Source organism: Hypanus sabinus, chromosome 4 (assembly GCF_030144855.1).
Source record: "Hypanus sabinus isolate sHypSab1 chromosome 4, sHypSab1.hap1, whole genome shotgun sequence".
In the NCBI taxonomy this organism is placed as follows: Eukaryota; Metazoa; Chordata; class Chondrichthyes; order Myliobatiformes; family Dasyatidae; genus Hypanus; species Hypanus sabinus.
Genome location: NC_082709.1, coordinates 9,145,188 through 9,167,186, shown reverse-complemented (window position 1 = coordinate 9,167,186; position 21,999 = coordinate 9,145,188). Strand labels below are relative to the sequence as shown.

Genomic DNA, 21,999 nt, shown 5'->3' with positions numbered 1-21,999 from the left:
ACTTACTTTGGCCCACTCCTTTCTCTTTACCACTGTAATTTCCCTTACTCCACTGAAATACTGCTCCATCAGACTTCACTAGTCACCTTCTTGCATGATCACTCAGTTTTTGAGGACAGCCTGCTCTAGGCAGATTTACAGCTATGCCATATTCTTCCAATTTCTTGATGATTGACTTAACTGTACTCCAAAGGGGACTTGGAAGTTTTCTTGTATCCATCTCTTGACTTGTGTTTTTCCAATCACCTTTTTGCAGAGTTGCTTGGAGTGTTCTTTTGTTTTCATGGTGTAGTTTTTGCCAGGATACTGACTCACCAGCAGCTGGACCTTCCTGATACAGGTGTATTTTTACTAAAATCAATTGAAACACCTTGACTGTACACTAGTGATCACCATTTAACTAATTATGTGACTTCTAAAACCAATTGGCAGCACCAGTGATGATTCATCGGGTAGAAGGTACAGGAGTTTCGGGACTTGCACCACCAGTTTTGAGATCAGTTACTACCCCTCAATCATCAGGGTCTTAAACTTAAGAGGATAACTACACTCATCTATTGAGATGTTCCCACAACCAATGGTATCACTTTAAGGACTCTTTTTAATTTCACACTCTTGTTATTTAATTGCTACTTATTTATAATTGCATTTGTAGAGTTTGTCATCTCGGTATTCTGGTTGATTTTCATTGATCCTGATTAGATACTATTCTCTAGATTTGCTGAGCATGCCCAGAGGAAAATGAATCTCAGGGTTGCATATGGTGGCATACATGTACTCTGATAATAAAGTTCACTTTGAACTTTGAATCATTCCATCTGCGACACTTAGTTATGTAATGGCAAGAGTGAGAGTTTAGAACCATTTACGTACATTCACATAGAGAATAATACATTCAATTTCAGTAATATTTTAAGAATACTTTGTGGCATTGTATAGTCAGCCCTGGGTTACAAAAATAGTATCAAGGGCCAAATGTGAAAAAGCTAAAAAAAAGTACACCCACATCAGTTAGCACATCTTTTGTTATGCACTGTAGTATATTGAAGCTATTTCAGCTCCTAGAAACAAACCATATGGATTCAATTAAAATTTCCAATGAACCTCAGCAAGATTTCAGACCATGACAAGCCAAATCCATTAATTTTAGAATTCAGTACTGTCTGTTCTATTTTCATCCTATTTCCCTTTGAATTTAAGATATATTATCCAATAACTTCTGTCTTTATAACAGTAAATATGACAACCTACTGATAGCTTTAAGGGCACAGATAGAGGAAAAGCAATCTTGACAAATCAGTTAACTGAAGGAGCTCACTTCTTCTTGTCAGAATTTCAGATTAAAAATTAACTGAAAGCTGGGTTTACATCAATAGAAAAAGTAAAGGATTTTAAAAAATAAATATTCATAAATAAAACTCATGTTTGGTGCCACTTTTGAAAAGTGCTCCTATTATCAAAGTTCATGCAAATTTAAAAGATCTTTTTTTGCACAAATCCATAGTTAATGACTTATTGCTATAAGCAGCATTAAAACAAAATGCAACTTTGGTGCAGGTTGGCTGCTGGGAAAATACACATCTCAAGATTTGCACATTTTATTTAGTATAAAATACTAATGTGTTCAGTGTTTCTAGAACTTCCAGACATGGCTGTACACTTCTGGCCAAGTATTAAGCTCCAAATCAGCCAGTAGTTCAAAACTCAAAGGAGAAATGCCACCTTACAACTTACTGTCAGATTTAGTCACTCTTCTTTCTGCCAGAGGAAACAAGTTTCAAGGTAAATGACAGGCAACTTGGGACTGAAGCGAGGAGAAATTTCTCAGTGAAAGCATAGTTAAGCTTTGAAATTCTCATTGGGGCCGAAAACCAAAATTGGATCAATTTCTGTAGAGGAATCAAAAGGGACAGCATAGAAAAATAATGCAAGTAGCTTCCTGATCTGGCTTCAAGCAGATAATTTATCTTGGCCTTTTCATCATTGCTTCCTTTACTGCACATTATCACAGTAGAATCCAACATATAGCAACTTTCCTACTTTAGTTTTGTAATGCAGTGAAAATCAAAAATGTTAAAATGTCTGATGAAAAGGGGTAAATAGTATACACCTAATCATTCTATTTCTCCTCAGTGTAAGATACAAGGGATATAAACAATATATCAAGAGTTCTGTAGATACATCACCCCCTTATTAGCATGGATGTGGGGTTGGAGATACATCTCTAACAAAAGAGGAAGGTGCAAGTTATGCAACCACTGATACCGGGCAGGCAGTCACTGAAGAGTATTGATAAAGGCTGGGGTCACTTGTCTTATAGAGACACTGCCTTGAAGGGAGCAGTGGAAAACCACTTCTGTAGAAAAACTTACCAAGAACAATTATGGTCATGAAAAGACCACGACCGCCCACATCATACAACATGGCACATAATGAACAAATAATTATTAGCATAATCATGAGGACATGCAAGATTCCAATTACTTAGCTTTCTTTCCCTGTTCATTCCAAAAAAAATTCACCCTAAAATTGCAAATAGCTTCTTACTCCCATAGTACTAAAAAGTCAATCTTAGGGTTCTACAGTTTACTGAAAAAGATGTACAAAATAGTTGAATGAAACAGTCACATTAAAATAATCACTGAAATACAAGAAGTCTTTTGTTAACATAATAGAACAGTAATGTCACCAGGATTTCAAATATTCCTAAATTTGTAAACAAATGCACTGCACTTAACCAAAAAGCAGTAATGTCACAATAAATCACAGCAAGAGCAGATTGACGCAATTTAATTCTGAAATTTACTGCTCTATGAAATTGTATATGAATTTTCTATAACTGAATCTTAATTCTCGCTACAGTGTAAAATCATTATGAAAACCAAAAATATGCAGATTTCAATACACTGTGGATATGTCAACATCTCAGAAGGCAACCCTGGCTAGAGAGTTGAAGAGTAAGATAAGGTAGATAGTACAATTCAGATTGCTTAGAACACCCTCAATCTTTCCCACGCACCTTGCTTAACTATCGTCTTCTAGCTATCCTCCTTCCCTTTCCCCCACTTTTTTTACTCTGGTGTCTTCCCCCCTTGCTTTCCAGTTCTGTAGAACTGTCTCACCCCAAAAGGTTGACAGTTTATTCATTTCCATAGATGCTGTCTGACCTACTGAATTCCTCCAGCATTGTGTGTTGTTACTTTTTGACATGTAACAGTGATCTCACTGAAACTTTCAGACCAAAATGTATGACAGGTGTAATGGCCAGTTACAGATTTTTACTGTTCTGCTGTATGTATTTCATTTAGCACTTCTGTAACAGCAGTCTGTTCTGCTGTCAGCCCGTTTGGGTTATTGTTGAAGATAAGGGATGATGAGGAATGTGTGCCATCCAATTAGGATGGTAGAATTAGGGGGAGTTTTCTTGGTGAGGGGCACTAAGGCTGGTCTTGGGGTTTTTTTTGGTTCGGAGGGAGATGAAGAGAAGACGATGGGGAGAACTGGTCCTAAGATACGACCCGGTGGGAGACCTGTTTGTTCAAGATGGATTGTGAGCGTCGTTCAGAAGGTGATGTGTACTTTCACGCTGACTGAAGGCCCAGCGCACGAGTGACAGAAGTTCAAGATGAGCTCTAACTTGTGCATATTTGACTGTTCAATTAAAATGGGCCCTTTTTTTGTTTTTTTTTCCAAAACGAACCCTTTAGTTAAGTTTCATAAATATAATTCCTTTAATCACAGGCAGTGTACTGTCTGTTATTTCGTGGCACTAATTTGTAACAGGGTAGCAAATTACACAGCATCCACACAATCAGTCTCACAAGTTTGGCGGGACTGCAGAGTTTTCCTAGATCTACACAGCCAAGGAAACCAGGGGTTTCACAGTTTTGGTACAACGAACTACTGCATGACTGATTCGCTGTTCCAATGCTTATTAGTCAATGAATCACTATCGATTACCTTTTCAGGTTTAAATTCAATTAAACTTAAGGAGACAACACTAAACTGCGCATTTTCATTTACTCCCACAGAGACCATCACAACTGATCAAAACATTCACTAACAGTTTCAGGAAGGGGTACAGAAACCTGAAGACACACTCAATGATTCAGGAACAGCTTCTTTGCTTCTGCCATCAGATTTCTGAATGGACATTGAACCCATGAACACTACCTCACTATTTCTTGCCACAAAGACAATAAATTTCATGACATATGCCAGTGATATTAAAGATGATTCTGAATTTATTATTCAACTTTAACATTAGCATAGCAAAAAGGATCCATCAGCTGCTCTGAGAGAGAAAACTGTTGTATCTTACTACAGTCTAAAACGTGAAGCCCAACATGTATAGTCAATGGACAAGTTCCAAGGATATGCAGTCCTATCAATACTATGATGTACCCATGGTAGTTTGAAGCACTAAAAAGTGTTCTTGGCTGTAAATCAAATAATACCACCTAACAAACATACTAATAACACAATACTAAACAAGCACAAGTCAGAGTTTAAATTTTTTTTAAAGATCAAAATTATAGTTATAGATACCTTGTTTCAATGAGGTATACTGTATAAATCTCCTGCATATTCACTGCATTCTTTCCAGTTCGTTTTTCCGCTTCTGAAACACTGATTTCCAGTTTCTTCAATAGGGATTTTGTGTCTTCCATCATCTTTTGCATAAAATTAATTGTAAAGAATAAAAATTACCATTTATCCAAGTACTTCCATTAGGACCATAAGATATAGGAGCAGAATTAGGCCATTTGGCCCATTGAGTCTACTCCACCATTTCCATCATGACTTATTCACTTTTCTTTTCAACCCCCATCTCTGGCCTCTCCCCCCACCACCCCATATCCCTTCATGCCTTGAGCGAAGAATCAATCAAACTCTGCCTTAAATATAAATGAAGGCTTGACCTCCACAGCTGCCTGTGACAACAAATTCACTGTACCTCCTCTTTTCTGTTCTAAATGGACACCCCTCTATTCTGAGGCCATGTCCTCTGGTCTTAGACACTCCCACCATAGGAAACATCCTCTCCACATTCACTCATCAAGGCCTTACACTATTCCATAGGTTTCAATTTGTTCTCCCCTCATTCTTCTGAATTCCAGTGAATATAGGCCCACAGCATTCACTCTTCATATTACAAGCCATTCAATCCTGGAAACATTTTTGTGAACCCACTTTGAACCCTCTCCAGTTTCAGCACATCCTGTCTAAGGGTAAGGGGCTCAAACATGCTCACGATACTCCAAGTGAGGCCTCACCAGTGCTTTATAAAGTCTCAACATTACATCCTTGATTTACAACATTTTTCTTTATGATTATTCTTTTTCAGAAACCAATACCATTGGAAAATATCTACAACTTGATCTCTGCATTTTATCTTCAGGACTACAACTGCCAGATTAGGTAACAGCTTCTTCCCTCAGGCTGAGAGACTAATGAATACCCTGCCACCCCACCAAAGCAGTCTCATCACTAGGTCAGCATGCTGTTTAATAAATACTCTACAGTTGACCTGTGCAGCATGCATTTTTAATTATTTTATTGACAGTTATGGTAATATTTTGATTTATGTGCTGTGTGTGATATATGTTTTGTGGGTGCACCATAGTTTATAGGAATGTTGTTTCATTAGGTTGCATATTTATAGTCAGATGACAATAAACTCAAACTTGAAGTAAAAGGTTGACTAATTTTGATTTTATATGGACAATTTTCAAAAGATTGAGTGGTGTGGTGGAGATGTGACCCTAACAAAGGAGGTGTGAGGTGTTCCTTCCCTCTGCTAGCCTGCAGGTCGCCATTGGGCAAGGGGTAGCACCTGCTTAGACCTCTGATTAGGGTCACCAGAAGCCATAATGGTGGATGGTCATAAGAGCTGCTGGTGCACATCACAAGACCTGGTTATGTGACCACTGACACAAAGCAGACCATTTCTGAAGAGTAGTGATAATGATTGGGGTCAACCATCTTGTAGGCACTGCCCAGAAGAAAGCAAATGGCAAACCACTTCTGTAGAAAAATTTGCCAAGAACTGGTCAAAGATCATGATTGACCTTTCAATACAACACAGCACATACTGAGCGAATCACAAGATAATACTGTAATTATGGTTGAAATGAATTCTGCCACAAAGGTTAAATTAATGGGAGATCACAAACAAATGCTGTAACAACAGCATGAAGTTTTTTGGTCAGTGCCTAATTATAAATGCAGGTATAATAATAAAAAAAAACTTAATAGATAAGAAATGAATCCTATAGAATGCTGATTCTGAGTTCTTGGTGTTACGAATGAGGAGCAACTCTGATGGGCAGAAGGGTGCAAAGTCGCCCCCCCCCTTTTGAGAATCACAAAATCGCTATTATTTCCGCTCAGATACCAAGTTAATGAGAGACAACACAGGGATACACAAAAGTGGAATGTCTCCTCCTAACAAAAGCGGAACGGAACCACTGATTACTGCTATTGTCTCTTGGAGAAGGAATTGTGTATTGAGTACTGTTCTATTCATTGAAACCCCTCAGGGGGCAACCAGAGTGGTCTGGTAGAGGGGTTGCATCATCCCAACCTGATTGACATCTGAGACCCCGTGAGTGGGGATAAAAGTAGGGTCTGGGGAATCACCCCTCAGACGCACCAGGAGAGACACTATGAGACCGGTGGGGGCTTGTGTGTGTGTCCACCCTTGCCTGGGTGATGAGTCCTCCACGGAACGGTCTAGCTAAAGGACGGAGGGGTCATACGTGAATGGCCACAACAACAACGCATCGACGGATCAAGATCGTAAAAGGAAAGTCGGCAAGTCAATAGCTGTTACTCTCTCTTTCTCTCTCCAACAATTGCAACACCGCGAACAACAACTACCGCAGCCTGCATGAATGGAACTGAACTTTATATTTCCATTGGACAATTCATTATCCCCTAGACAACAATAGAGCTTATTCTTTATTGATTATTATTATACCCGCACTTTTAGGTTTAGTATTGATGACGTATATTATCTGTATATTTGCATTGATATTATTTTTGTGTATTTTTACTAATAAATACTGTTAAAAATAGTACCATCAGACTTCAACGGATACTCCTATCTTTGCTGGTAAGATACCCAGTTACGGGGTTCGTAACATTGGTTAAACTAAATTTAGGAAACTCCAAAAATGTATTTCCAATGAGCTGTTTCTGTGATTTTAAACCAGGAAAAAGTTAAATTATGACACCAAAAACATCAAGGTCTTAAAATATTTATTTCCAAGAATGCTACCTATGCAGCTGCATGTTCTATAAGGATCCCAGGCCCAAACATCAACTATTTATTCCCCATAGATGCTGCCTGATTTGCCAAGTTCCTCTAGCATTTTATGTGTGCTGCTCAATATTTCCAACATCTGCTAATCTCTTATTTATAATTTGCTGCTCCACAATGAGGTCTCTTCAAAGTATGCCTACCCTGCAAATTTTAAATCTCCTCTTCAACGTGACTCTGTCTCACTGCTCCCCGTGTTTATTTTTCTTTCAGACTTCCAGCATGTACCCTTTCAATTTTGCATTTCAGTCACTTCCTTCAAATCTCCCATCTTTTACCATAATTAGTAATAGGTCTCATGGAATAAAGATTTTCTATAGGAACTGCAGGGTGGGTGGAGTTAAGATGGTGCCCAGTGCTGCCTCTTCAAGCTTATCTGTGCAAACAGCTTAAACTCCTCTCTTTAAATGTCTCTGTTTTCCTTTTCAAGGTGGTTGGAGTTCTATCGAGGTCTTGACCCGCAGGTGGCATTCAAGCTGTGTGTTTTTTGTTAGATGAGTTGCCATTCTTGGACCCCATTGGCCAACCATTTTCCAACATTCTCCAGACGTAGTTTCGAAGATGGCACCTCTGGGGTGCAGCCCCGTGGATGACCGATTCTGGGCCAGGGTTGCAGACTGAGGCTTTGTGGGAGAGGGGAACATGAAAATTTTGTTTCAGCAGATGTATGGAAAAAGTGGCATGGCAGACTTTAATTTCATAACAATGACTTTCAGTCTCCCCTTTTACTGTAAAAATGGGTGCCATCTCTCTATGCCTTGTTAGTGAGGAAGAGAACCAGTGGCATGTTGAACCGTTGGGTAAACAGTTTTTGTTGACTGCAGATCATGGCCTTTCTTCGCGTGCTTTGCTGTTGCTTCGTGAGTGGTAGACACTGACACTTGTTGCTGAAACAGGCAAGGAGAAGGGGTTGCGCATGGGAGGAGGGGGCAGAGAGGAGCCTTTGGGGTTCTAACGTTTTTCTGTTATTCATTCTTTTGAGGTTTTTATATTTTTTGTGGATGTCTGAAAAGACAAACCTTTTAGGTTGTGAACTGTACATATTTTCTAACGAATGGAACCATTTGAACTGATCTTTCTCTTAAGGGAATTTCACCACACCAGAACTTGCTGCGCTAATGCACTGCCTTTTAGCTTGTAGAGTGTTGATTGCATTGTTACAGATTCCCGAGTATAGATTGACTGAGTGACAGTCTGGTATAAAACAGCCAAGATGAGTGCAGTGCTAGCTTTGTATAATTTAATATAGACAGATCAGTACAAGACACGCACACCAAAAAAGTTAAAAGTAAAATAAAGTCCGAGAATGGGCCGTCTGGTCTTCAGAGCCTGCTCTCCCATTCCTCAATATTAAAGCCAACCTCTAAGTCAACACCATGTTTCAACACAACCTCCATAGTTCCCAGATTCCCTTACTGTCTGGAAATCTATCAGTCTCAGTTTGGAATAAACTCAACCTTGAGCCCACTATATCCTCTGGGTTAACAGAATTCCAAAAATTCACCATTCTACAAATGCAGGAATTTCTTTTTATCAGTGCTAAATGGCTACTCTCTGACTCCAACACTGAAAGTTTCAAAGAGATTACTGTTATCCTTTAAAGCATGAGCCAAAACAGGCCTATTTTACTCATTCTTCATACAACAAACCCACCATCTGGCTGAGTGGTGCCACAACAACAACCTTTCACTCAATGTCAGCAAGAACAATAAGCTGATTATTGACTTCAGGAGGAGTAAACTGGAGGTCCATGAGCCAGTTCTTAGTGGGGGAAATCAGAGGTGGTGAGGGTTAGCAACTTTAAATCTCAGTATTATCGTTGAGGATACGTCTCGAGTCCAACAAGCAAGTGCATTCTGAAGAACACAAGGCAGTGTCTCTACTTTCTTAGAGGTTTGCAAAGATTCAGCAAGCCATCTAAACCTTTGACAAACTTTATAAATATGAGATGGAAAGTATATTGATTGGTTGCTTCATGGCCTGGTTTTGAAACAAAGCCCTTGAAGGGGAACTCCTACAAAAATGTAGTGAATACAGCCCAGTCCATCACCAGGTAAAGCCCTTCCCACTATGGACCACATCTACATGGAGCACTGTTGCAGGGAAGCAGCATCTATCTTCAGGGATTCCCACCACCATCGTCATGCTCTCTTCTTGCTCCTGCCATCCAGGTGGCGGTACAGGAGCCTTAGGACCCACACCACCAGGTTCAGGAAGCTATTATTCCTCAATCATCAGGGTCTTGAACCAGAGGGGGATAACATCACTGATCTGTTCCCACAACCTATCAACTCACTTTCAAGGACCTTTCATCTCATGTTCTCAATAATTTTTGCTTATTTATTTTTAGCTTTGCACAGTTTGTCCATCCTGTGGGTGCAGTGTTTCATTGATTCTACTGTGTTTCTTGTATTTACTGAGAATACCCACAAGAAAATGAATTGCAGGATTGTATACGGCATCATACTTATACTTTGATAATTAATCAAACTATTGAGTAGAGGAGAGGCCTAATTTGGAGTATCGTGTGCAGTTTTGGTCACCTACCTACAAAGAGTACAGAGAAAATTTACAAGGATGTTGCCAGGTTTGGAGGATCTGAGTTACAAGGGAAGGTTGAATAGGTTAGGATTCTATTCCTTGTAACATAGTAGAGAGGAACTTTGATAGTCCTTCTGGAAATGCCAGCAATGAAGAAAGTTATCACTCTCTTAAAGGGGAAGTCAGTGACTGGTGGGGGGAGATTACCAGGGCTATAGATTGGATAAATGCAAGCAGGCTTTTTCCACTGAGGTTGGATGAGATTATAACTAGAGGTCATGGGTTAAGGGTGAAGGGTGAGAAGTTTAAGGGGAACATGAGGGGAAACTTCTCCACTCAAAAAAGTCGCGAGTGTGTGGAACAGGCAGCCAGTGCAAGTGGTGCATGCAAACTTGAATTCAACATAAGGGATAAGGTGCCACATGAGGCTACTTAACAAGATAAAATCCTATGGCGTTACAGGAAAGATAATGGCATGGATAGAAGAATAGCCGACAGGCAGGAGGCAGCAAGTGGAAATACAGGGGGCTTTTTACTGATCGGCTGCCAGTGACCACTGGTGTTCCTCGGGGATCAGTATTGTGACAACTACTTTTCACATTGTCAATCATTTGGATAATGGAACTGATGCCTTTCTGGCAGTTTGCGAATGATATGAAGATAGGTGGAAGGGTAGGTAGTGCTGAAGAAACAGTAAGATTGCAGCAGGACTTAGATTGGAAGAACAGGCAAAAAAAGTGGCAGTAGGAACACAGTTTTTGGGAAATGCATGATAATGCATTTTGGTAAAAGGAACCATAGTGCAAACTATTATCTAAATGGGGAGAAGTTTCAAACAGAGGTGCAGAAGGACTTGTGCAAGACTCCCAAGTTACTGTACAGATTGAGTCTGTGGTAAAGGCAGCAAATGCAATTTTGGCACTTATTTCAGGGGGAATAGAATATAAAAGCAAGGAAATAATGCTGAGGCTTTATAAGACACAAGTCAAGCTGCACTTGAAGTATGGTCAACAGTTTTGGTGTCTATACCTCAGAAAGGATATGCTGTCATTGGAGAGAGTCCAGTGTAGGTTCATGTGGATGATCCCAGGAATGAAGGGGTTAACGTATGAGGAGCATTTGGCAGCTTTGGTCTTGTACTCACAGGAATTTAGAAGAATGGTGGGGGTGGAAATCTCATTGAAACCTACCAAATGTTGAAAGGACTAGATAGGGTGGATGGTGAGAGGATGTTTCCCATAGTGGGGGTATCCAGAACTAGAGGACATAGCCTCAAAATCGAGGGGGGGGGGGACCTTCTGGAAAAGAGGCAAGGAGAAATTTTTTTAGCCAGGGAGTAGCGAATCTGTGGAATACTCTGCCACAGACTCCAGCAGAGGCTATGTCTGTGGGTACAAGCATCTTTGTACAAGCACACCTTGGTCCTTTTAAATATCCCTCTATCAAGTCTGTTACCATTAAAAAAAAACTCCATTTCTTTTCTAACCCAGACAATGAGTTCATTTTCCCCAAATGTGCCATGTTTTTGCCCCCTCAACTTGCCTATATGCCCAGGAACCTCTTTTTATCCCCATCTCATGAGAAATTTATCTTCAATGCAGTACATTGTAGAGCCTACATAGAGGATTAAAGAAAGCATTGTCGACACTTTGTAAATATGGAATTGTCCTTTGATATTTAGCACATAAAATTTCGCAACAGCCAGATCTTTCGACCGAAGGCGTCTCCACATGATGCCAGCTGTGCCTTGTTTTGTCGAAAAAAGAAGCAGTTTCAAATCCACCAGTAATTTCACCGGTAAGTTCATTCACTCAACAACATTTGGTGTCGGGGTGGGATAACTTTGTGCAACCCATCATGTGGCCAGCGATCTTAGCAGCTTAGGTGTGAATATTTTTAAAATTAGTACTCACTTGGATCTATCTGGGATGGTGGTAAACACAGCATCATGAACATGGAGAGATGAACCAGTAGGTAGAAGTAGTGAGCATGTATGCATTTGTGTTTATGCAAGACATGAAAGTGTATGTTAATTTGGTGAGATGGAGCCATTATTTGCAAAGGCTGGTTACTGACAGTCTGGGACGCCAGTGTGGGGGTGCGTTTACTTTTTCTGGAAGCTGCACTTGAGTGTGTTGCAAAGGAATACAGCAGGCATCAGGTGCTCGACAGTGGCAGCTGGCAGAGTACATACTAGGTGGTTTTAGGTATGTGCTGTTTAGCTGGTACCTGCCATTTGTATTTTGTGTAGCGTGGGAATTAGCGTGGAGATAGTTCAAGAAGTTTACCCAGATATATCCATCAGGATGGCACCTATAAAGGTCAAGCAATGTCAGGTTGAGAACCCTGATGATGTGAGCCAGCCCTCGACTCTGATTACAACCATTCATCAGCCCTTCACCATTGGGGAAAACAGCATTTCTTCACTTAAAGTTGCATGTGGGAATTTGGAATTCCCACACAAGCTCGAGGAAATAGTTGAAATTCACCAGATGCACCCTAAAGATATACATATGTCAGTAAAAGCAAAGTGCCCAAGGAATATGTGGGACAGTATGGCCCAGGGGATGCAGGATGGTACATGGGCAACTTCTGGAAATGCCAGCAATGAAAAAAGATATCATTCTTTTAAAGGGGAAGTGAGACAGTGACTGGGGGGGGGGGGGCGGGGGTGAGAGTAATTGGGGAACAATAATGTCAGTGATTCAAAGAGCTGATGAGACACCCATGGATTATGCAGAATGTAAATATCGAGCGTATGAGGAGTACTCAGGGTTGGATAATCCAGGGAGGGACTACCATGTCTTCTTGAAAATGATGAAGGAAGGGCTGAGCTTACCAGGAAGTTTTAGATTTAGCATAATGGTGGGGTCAACCTACTCTGCAATAAGTTTTGTGGGCCAGTGCGATACACCAAAGAAAGTGCAAGAAAAATCACTAACTGCTGGAATAGACGTGGTGGTATACACAGTATCGTGAACATGGAGAGATGAACCAGTAGGTATAAGTAGTGAGCATGCATGCATGTGTGTTTATGCAAAAGACAAAAGTGTATGTTCAAGGAGTCACACAGCAGAAACGCAATCCCTCACCCCATTGGCACCCAGTCTGATGGTCGATCAAATCACTGAGCTGGTGAGGACAGTTTCTAGGTCAGAAAAAGATGTGGCTGCAGCCCCCACCGCCAGAACTGGTGACCTGTGAATGTACACAACATTGTTAAAGGGCCAGCAATGCGATACATTTGTTGATACGAGTGCAACAGCAGCTCTGAAACAGCACCTTTTAAGGTCGAGACCAGGTTCAAACCGGGGTGCATCGTTCCCCAATTCTGTTTGCCATTTTCATTGCAACCATTCTTCACCTGAGAGTCCAAGACCTCCTACAAGGAGTCCAGATTCTCTATCAGATAGATGGGGAGGTTCTTTAACCTCAACAGGTTCAAGGCAAAAAGCAAGGTGTCAATTACTTCCATCATGGAGCTCCAATATACAGAACGCGATCATAGCTCACTCTGAGGAGGATCTGCAGTGCCTAATAGATGCTTTTGCCAGAGCATACAGGCTCCTGGAACTTAATCTAAACATCAGGAAAACCCAACTCCTGCACCAGTCTGCTCCAAATCAAGTTCCTGAACCTCTAACCATTCAAGTTGACAATATCCCTCTGGAGAGCACTGATCATTTCCCATTATCTTCGCAGCCTTCTTGACCCTGAAATGTATTACAGAATTGGCTATGCAAATGGAGCTTCTGCCAGGCTGAGAAAGATTGCTTTTGAAGATCAGGATATCAAGACCAACACTGAGCTTCTGGTCTATAAAGCTATAGTCCTCCCGTCTTTGCTATATGGAGTGTAGTCATGGACAACATATAGCAGGCACACAAAATCCCTAGTAACTTGCCATCAAAGCTGCCTCCAAAAGATGCTGAGAGCTAGCTGGAAGAACAGGTACACTAACTCCAGCATCCTGGAGAAAGCTAACATTAATTCCATTGTCACAATCGTGACTCAACACCAATTGTGATGGGTTGGCCACATCACCCGTATGCCTGATTCCCACCTCCCGAAACAACTCCTGTTCAAGGAGGCAAAATGCACTCCTGGAAGGCAGTAAAAGCTGTTCAAGGACAATATAAAGACCCACCTGAGGAAAGTGCCACATCAACATGAATGAATTGGAGAAATAAGCACAGGATAGGAAAAGCTGGAGGAGGACAGTCTATGAGGGGACTGCATAACTTGAAGAATAACTCCACCGTGCCGTTGAGATTAAGAGGCTTCAATGCAAAGAGACTGGGAAAGGCCTAACCAGCTACTTCCACCACCACTTCAATAACCTACACCTGCCTACACTGCAATAGGACTTGTGGATCATGGATCAGCCTCTTCAGTCATCTCCAGAGCCACAGGTGACCAGATCAGCCACCAGAAGAATTATACTCGACTACGAGTGATCGCTGATAATGATGATGCTAGTTGACTCAAGGGCACTGGTATCGATAAATGACCCACAATTGCCAACAACCGGACAGGCCGTTTATATTACTGGTGTAGGAGGGAAAAAAAGTGAAAGCAGAAAGTGAGTCACAAATGCTCAAAATCGGTTGAGAGCAGCTTCCAGTGTATTTCTGGGTCTGTCCAAATAATGACGGTACTATTCTTGGACTAAACATCCCAAGGGAAGCAGGAGCCATTATAGATCAGGAAAAGGATAAATAATATGGACAAGCCAGGTGCAGCGAATACATACAGCCACAGAACACAACACCACCAGCGTAGACACACTGACAGCTGTTCAGGGTATAGTGAAGGAACTAAAACACCAGGGGATACTCAGAAAATGCGTTAACTAACTTGCCTGTAAAGAAGCCTGATGGATCATATCAGTTAACAACAGACTATACCGCCCTTAATAAGACCACAATGATATTTCATACCATTGTGGCGACTCCTGCAACAGTCCTGAAAGCCTGTCTCCAGGACATAAATGTTTTTTCTGTTCTGCATATTGCTAATGGATTTTGGGGGCTCCTCTTAGCACCCAAGTCCCAAGACAGATTTGCCTTCACCTTGGGTGGGCAGCAGTATATCCGGACCAGACTCGCCCAGGGATTCCACAATAGCCCAGCCATTTTTCATAAGGTCATGGCGCAGACTTTGGAAAAGCTCAATATAACGCCCTACCGGTCAACCACCTTGCAATGTGTAGATAATCTAATTGCTTCGAAAGATGAAGCAGGTCATTTAGGGGCAAAAGCCAATGTCATAGAGATAATACAAGATGAGGGGTTTAAAATCAGTCCACACAAGGTTAGAGAGGAAAGGAAAGTTACAGTACCTAGACTACACCATTTCCCGGGGAGGAAGGACATGTCAGGACATTTGGCAATCAGCTTCATGCCCTCCCAGTAAACGTAAGGGGAGTGAGGAAGGCGAAGGGTCTATTCAAATACAGCCATAATTTCTTACAGGGTTCTCAGCCTTAGTGACTCTGATACAGGCCTTGATTAAAGGAAGGAAGCCCCCTGGGAGGAATGAAGGCAAGGTCAGATGAGGAAAAGGCTTTTACAGATATGAAGAAAGCCCTGGTCTCTGCACCCAAGTAAGGATCACCAGATGTGGCTTTCACCAACACTGCAGCAATGAGGGAGCTACTACCACACAGTAGTGATGCAGGACCATGGGAACACAAGTCAGAGGCCTATTACTCAAAAAAATTGACAGCAGGACTTCCTGCTGCAAGGCAGCTTTAGAATTTACCATGTGAGCAGTGTGAGTAAATGAGCCTGTTGTCATTATGGGACAACTCATACTGCACACATCATACCATTGCAGAGCTCCCGAGTACTGGGAAGCTGAGAGAAGTCATAGACTGCAGAAGGGCAGGTATTCAGCAGGCACACCTAATACAACAACTGCTGAAAGCAGCGAGTCTGCCAGCAGAGGTGGCGGTATTTAAAGTTAAAACTCACCAGAAAGGAGAGAGTGAGGAGCAGAAAGGAAGAGTGGGAAGATATTACTGCAAAGAAGGCAGCAAAGGAACAAAAGGCAATTGAAATTGCAAGTGTGCAAGAAGAAGTGACAGAAGCCAGTTTAGTAAAATTATATGAAAAGGTGAAGGCAGAAGAGAAGGAGAAATGGAGGAGAAAGAGAACAAAGGAGGGATGGGAGCTGGACACACGGGGAGGAAGGAGTCGCAGTGGCCCCACCATTATTAGGTAGATACTGCTGAAGTTAATTCATGGTGTGATACATCAGGGAAGGCAAAGCATGATCATTACCCTCTGGCATAACCCCAGTTAGGGCATAAAGCTACAGATGGCAAATCAACCACAGCCGAGGGGACCCTAGGAAAACATCCAAATGGACTTCACAAGGCCCCTGCAAAAAGCATAGAAAAAGCTACTGTCTAGTACGGATCACTTCACCCAGTGGGTAGAGGCTTTACCAGCAAGAGACTGCACCACTGCCCACATTCTAGTTCAGGAAATTCTCCCCAGGGTGGGGAACCCCATTTCAGGTGGACTGATATGGGAGCACATTTCACAGGGAAGGAAACGTTCAAAGTTCATTTATTATCAACGTATGCATACATTATACAACTTTGAGATTTGTCTCCTAACAGGCAGCCACGAAATAAAAGAAACCCAAAAACACCATATACATGAAAAAGACTGTCTAACAACTAGTGTGCAGAGAATAAAAAAACACATCATGTCCACAAGAAAATAAAATAACCCATAAAGACCAAATATGCAATAGAAAACAATATCATGCAAACAGTAACCGCAAGCAAACAGTGTTTCTGAACTGAAGACTGTAAGAGTCACATAGTTCAGCGCAGAGCCAAGTAACATCACAGCCCCATGATGTTAATCGGCCTGTAGCAGCCTGATCTTTCCAACACCTTGACCTTTTCAATCTGGCCCATCACTTAACTCTCCATCTGAACACTGGGGATTGCCACTTTTGAGCAGCGATCTGAACCGGCCCATACCTTGGCTGGGGCCATGACACCCTGACCTTTTCAATCTGGCCTGGCACTATACAACTCACCTTCTTATTGCCCCCACCGATACAGCATGGGATCAAGTGTACCGATTATCTGTATAATAACATAGAACCTAAGAGATGAACACCAGACCTGACCACAGTTGATGGAAGCGCACCCACAGGAAACGCGAAGGCAAAAGACACTGACAGCGCAAGAGAAACCCACGGTACTCTTAATGAAGGCTGTTTGCTGGAGGTAGGTGATTAGTTGATTAGTATGGAATAGAAAAGACATTGGAGAAAATAGATAGGGAAGGGTTTAAGTTAAAGTAGAGACAGCAGTTTCCACAATTTCAATAGCATAGCAGACTCAGCCTGAATGAGGAGTGAATACGAACAAAATGGGACCTTTCAGCACTCAGGCCAATGATCAATTGGACAGTTTGGAAGGGGGTGTCACCAGGAAAAGATCCTTGCAGTCATTCAAATAGAGAACACCCCAACCCCTTCCTGTACATCAATGAGAGGGCCTGCGAGGCATATGCACTAACCTTGCTGGTGCCCCCAGAAAGAGAGAGTTTTAGCTACCAGAGAATGAAGAGGTGAAGAGGAGTAATGTGGTTGTGCTGGAATCTGCCTGCAGGGCAACAGCCAACAAGCATACAAAGACACATTTTGAAAGACTGTTGTTCAAATTTCTGGAACAATCTCTCTACTTGGCATTTTGTAGACAGCAATTAGGGATGATAGGGTAAACGAGGATACACATAAAATAACTGGGGGGGGGGTGGAATTCTGAGGCAGGGCATTTCTGCTGCCTAGTTGAATAAATCCTCCTAAGATTGGCCTTTCCAGGTACAAAATTAATTTTTGTCCAAGATGGCCAGGAGGACATTTTTGTGATATTTCTGATTTTGCACATTTACATTCAGCAAATGACTGGCCACCAGTCTTCATGTAAATTATGGATTTAATTTGGTGTGCAGCTCTGAACAATGGGTTTCTAGAAGCCGTGAATCCCACACCAGACAATGCTGATTAAAATTCAGTTAGATATCTGTAGTGTGGGTGTGAATCGGGAGATGTGAAGTTTGTACGTAGTTTCAAAGTAACATTGCCAACACGTTGTAAATATGGAATTGTCCTTTGATGTTTAGCACACAATATTTTGAGCCAGCCAGACCTTTTGAGCAAAAGCATCTCCATATGATGCCTGCTGTATCTTGTTTTGTCAAATAAAGAAGATGCTTCATATCTACCAGTAATTTTCTCCAGTGAATTCATTCATACAACAGGGGGTGATGTCCAGGATGAACTAGGTAAACAAGCCAAGAGATGTGTAGGAGAGTCGATCACAATCAAAAAGAGGGAGCCCATGAGAAAGAGGAACAAGACACTATTACCAAAAGAGACAGAGGATAATGTTAAATTGAAAGTAGATACACAGTGGAAAGGACTTGTGGAAGAGCAGAGGATTGGGAAATTTCTAGGATTCATCTTAGACAAAAAGACTCAATAAAGGGAGAAAATGAATTAATTGTGACAGAAAATTTGCAGCTGCCATATTATAAAAATAAGAAAAGGGCAGCTAAGTGGGGATTCTCCAGAAAACAAGGCTGATCAATTATTAAAAAGCAAAAAAATTACATTTGTTGAACAACTTTTTTTGTAGCAATTTTCACTGTGGAAGTTGTTGTTAGCATCCCCAGGATACACACAGGCCATTTTGAAGTATCTAATAGAACTTCCAGTTACAAATAATAAAGTTTTGGAGAAAAGAAAGGGGAGGGGAAGAAGAAAAGGAGGCTAAAGGCAGGTAAGTCATCAAGACCCAATAGAATGCACACTGGTGGGAAGCACCATCAGTTGTAACTTTTCCTAACTTAATCAACTCCAGGTGGTTATCAGAGTATTAGAAAACAACAAATGAAAAAATACAAAGCCCTTGCAACACACACAAAATGCTGGAGGAACTCAGCAGGCTAACCCCAACATGAGTGCGTGTGTAAAGCTCTTGTTCAAAAAAGGAGAAAAGCAGAAGGCAAGGCTTGCTAGTTTAATGGCTATTATTGGCAAGATACCAAAGTCAATAATCAAAGCAGAAATCACTTATTTAGGAAATATGAATATAATTAAACACAGCCAATGTGGTTTTGTGCAAGGTTAATCACATTTAACTAGTTTGCAGGAATTCTTTGGTGATGTAACAGGGAGGTTTGAGAGAGTGTATTTCAACTTCCAAAAGACATTTGACAAGGTGCCACAAAGCAAGTTGGCACAAAACCAAAAGCTCGCGTACCAGAGGAAGTGTGTTACACCTGATCCCTCCTGGTTGGGGTCGACCATGGATATTGCATCCTAGCCTCCTACGTGATACATAAGCCAGGGCAGTATGATAATGGAGAGAAAGCTGTTGCACATGAAGGAGGCTCCCACTCTCCATGCAACTGATGAATCCAAAGGAATGGCAGAGACTGACAGAGTTTGGCACCAGCAGCATTGCAGGAGTTGTTAATCAGCGTTGAGCTCCAGCTCCGGATTTTCCCACCCCAGGGTATTACCGCAATGCGCAGAGATTTCCTTCTCATAGATGAGCTGCTAACCATAGCTGATGAGCCACATCTACCCAAAGCGACTGGTTTTAAGGCATCAGTAACCTGCTTTTCCCCTTCTCCTGTCAGTAGAAACAGTTCCAGTGGGTTCAGTAGCTAAGTCACACATGAAGGTCAGGAATTGAACTGAAGGTTACAATAAATTGAAAACTGGCTAACACATCAAAAACAGCTGGAACAAATTGGTCCTTTTCAGACAGGAAAGCAGTAACTTGTGAAGTACCACAGAGATCAGTTCTTGACCCTGCATTTGTTCGTTATTTACATTATTGACCTGGAGAAAGGAACCATACAAGGTTTCCAAATTTGCTGCTGATGGAAAAGTAGGAAGAACGCCCTGCTGTGGTCCTGCAATGGGATATGGATAAACTAGGTGAGTGGGCAAAAGACAAGCAAATGGAGTTTCATGTGGGGAAATACATGGTCACGTGCTCAGTAAATCAAAAGGCAAAGTTGGTGAAGCACAGAGGAATCTAAGACACCAAAAGCTAACAGACAGGTCCAACAAGTAGTTAAGAAGCCAAACATTATTTTAGACTTCATTGCAGAAGAATTGGAGATTAAAAAAACAAGTAGGCTTTGTTGTTATTGTATAGTGTACTAATGAAGCCTCACATGAAATAGATTTGGTCCCTATCAAGCCAGAAAAAACAGCAAAATTGGAAGCAGTACAAAGCATTTACTAGCTAATTCATGGAATGAGAGAGCTATTACCAGGAGATGTAATAATTTGGACTATTCCTTAGAGTTTCAAAGAACAAGGAGTTACCTTGTTCAAATATGCATTATTCCAACCATTGAGCACATCTACATGAAATGCTGTTGTAAGAAAGCTGCAACCGTCATTAAAGAACCCCACCAGCTAGGCCATACTCTTTTCTCACTGCTGTCATCAGGTAGAAGGTACAGGAGCCTCACCAGGTTCAACAACAATTACTACCCTACAAACATTGGGCTTCAGAACAAAAGGGGATAACTACACTTAATTGACCATCCATTGAGACGTTCCCACAATCAATTACCTCAATTTAATGACTCTTTCTTGTTATCTAATGTTCTCATTAGTTATTACTATTTATTTATATTTGCATTTGCAGTTTCTCGTCTTCTACACCCTGGTTGATCTTTCACGGATTCTGTTATAGTTACTATTCTATAGATTTGCTGAGTATGCCTGCAGGAAAATGAATCTCAGGATTGTTTACGGTGACATATACGTACATTGATAATAAAATTTACTTTGAACTTTGACTCAACAGATGCTTAACAGAGTAGATGTTAGGCTATTTTCACTAGTGGGAGAATCTTGGAGAATACAAATAGTCATTTAACCGATTTAAAACTCATGTAAATATTTTCTCGCAATTGCTGGAGAACCTCTGGAATTGTTTGCTCAGAGGTTGGATCATAAAAATTATTTAAAGTGGTATTGGATAAATTGAAGAGACAGCATGAAGAAAAGGTGCAGAAATGGAGTTAAGACCAGCAATGATCTTATTAAATATTGGGGTAGGCATGAAATGCTTGAGGGCCTAGTTCCACTCCATTTTTTTTTGCACAATCTATTTTCATTATCACTGGTTTGTTTTCATATTTCAAATTCCTTTTTAGTTCTCCTTTGCCAAGTTTTTCAATGCTCCCTATCCTCAAGTTTATAGTCATTTCTATTATTTGACTTTTAGAAAAAGGTGATGTGGCAGAGTTGATTAAAAAATGGTCCTACAAACTGGTCACCCCTCTCTCTATTGTTGATTGGTAGAATTAACTCTTATTAAAATGAATATCCTGCCTAAATTTATACACCTTTCTCAGGCCTTACTTGTTTTTATTCTCAAGTCCTTTTTTGATTCTCTCGACTCAATTCTATCTTCGTACATATGGAAAAACATTCTCGATGAAAGTGAACGTTCAAAAAATTAAAAAGAATGGAGGTTTAGCTTTACCAAATTTTAGGTTTTATTACTGGGCAGCCAATATACGAAATCTTACGTTTTGGTCATATTACTTTAATCATGAGGACTGCCCAGTATGGGTCTCTTTAGAAGCTAACTCTGTTAAAAAAAAAATTCTATTATTTCTCTTCTTCGATCCTCACTTCCTTTATTTTTAAACTAACTAACAATTTGGTAATTAAACATTATTTGAGGATCTGGTTATAATTTCGAAAATACGTTGGTTTATTGAGATTTTCTCTTTCTAGTCCCATTTTTTCTAATTTTTTTTAAACCTTCTATGACCAATGTAGTTTTTAAAGAATGGGATAGATTGGGTATTAAATGCTTCCAGGATCTGTTTGTGGAGGAAATCTCTTTTCGTTTGAGCAACTGTCAGCTAAATATAGCTTCCCAAAAACCCATTTTTTTCGCTATCTACAAATCAGAGACTTTCTGCAATCTCAATTACATACATTTCCTATGAGTCCTGATAAGAACATTAGATGTAATTTCTAATTTGAAACCTCTTTATAATGGCTCAATATCCAATATTTATGGCATGTTGTTGGTAATAAGTGAGGCTCCTTTAGAC

General features: G+C 40.8%; 1 protein-coding gene across 1 annotated transcript in view; it reads right to left on the bottom strand.

Moving 5' to 3' along the window:
* snx4 (sorting nexin 4) overlaps positions 1 to 21,999 on the bottom strand; it is a 67,605-nt gene that overhangs the window by 42,024 nt on the left and 3,582 nt on the right. The window contains exon 2 of the mRNA XM_059966363.1: positions 4,549 to 4,673. Within this exon, the coding sequence (XP_059822346.1) occupies positions 4,549 to 4,673 (125 nt within the window). The remainder of the gene's footprint in view (positions 1 to 4,548; positions 4,674 to 21,999) is intronic.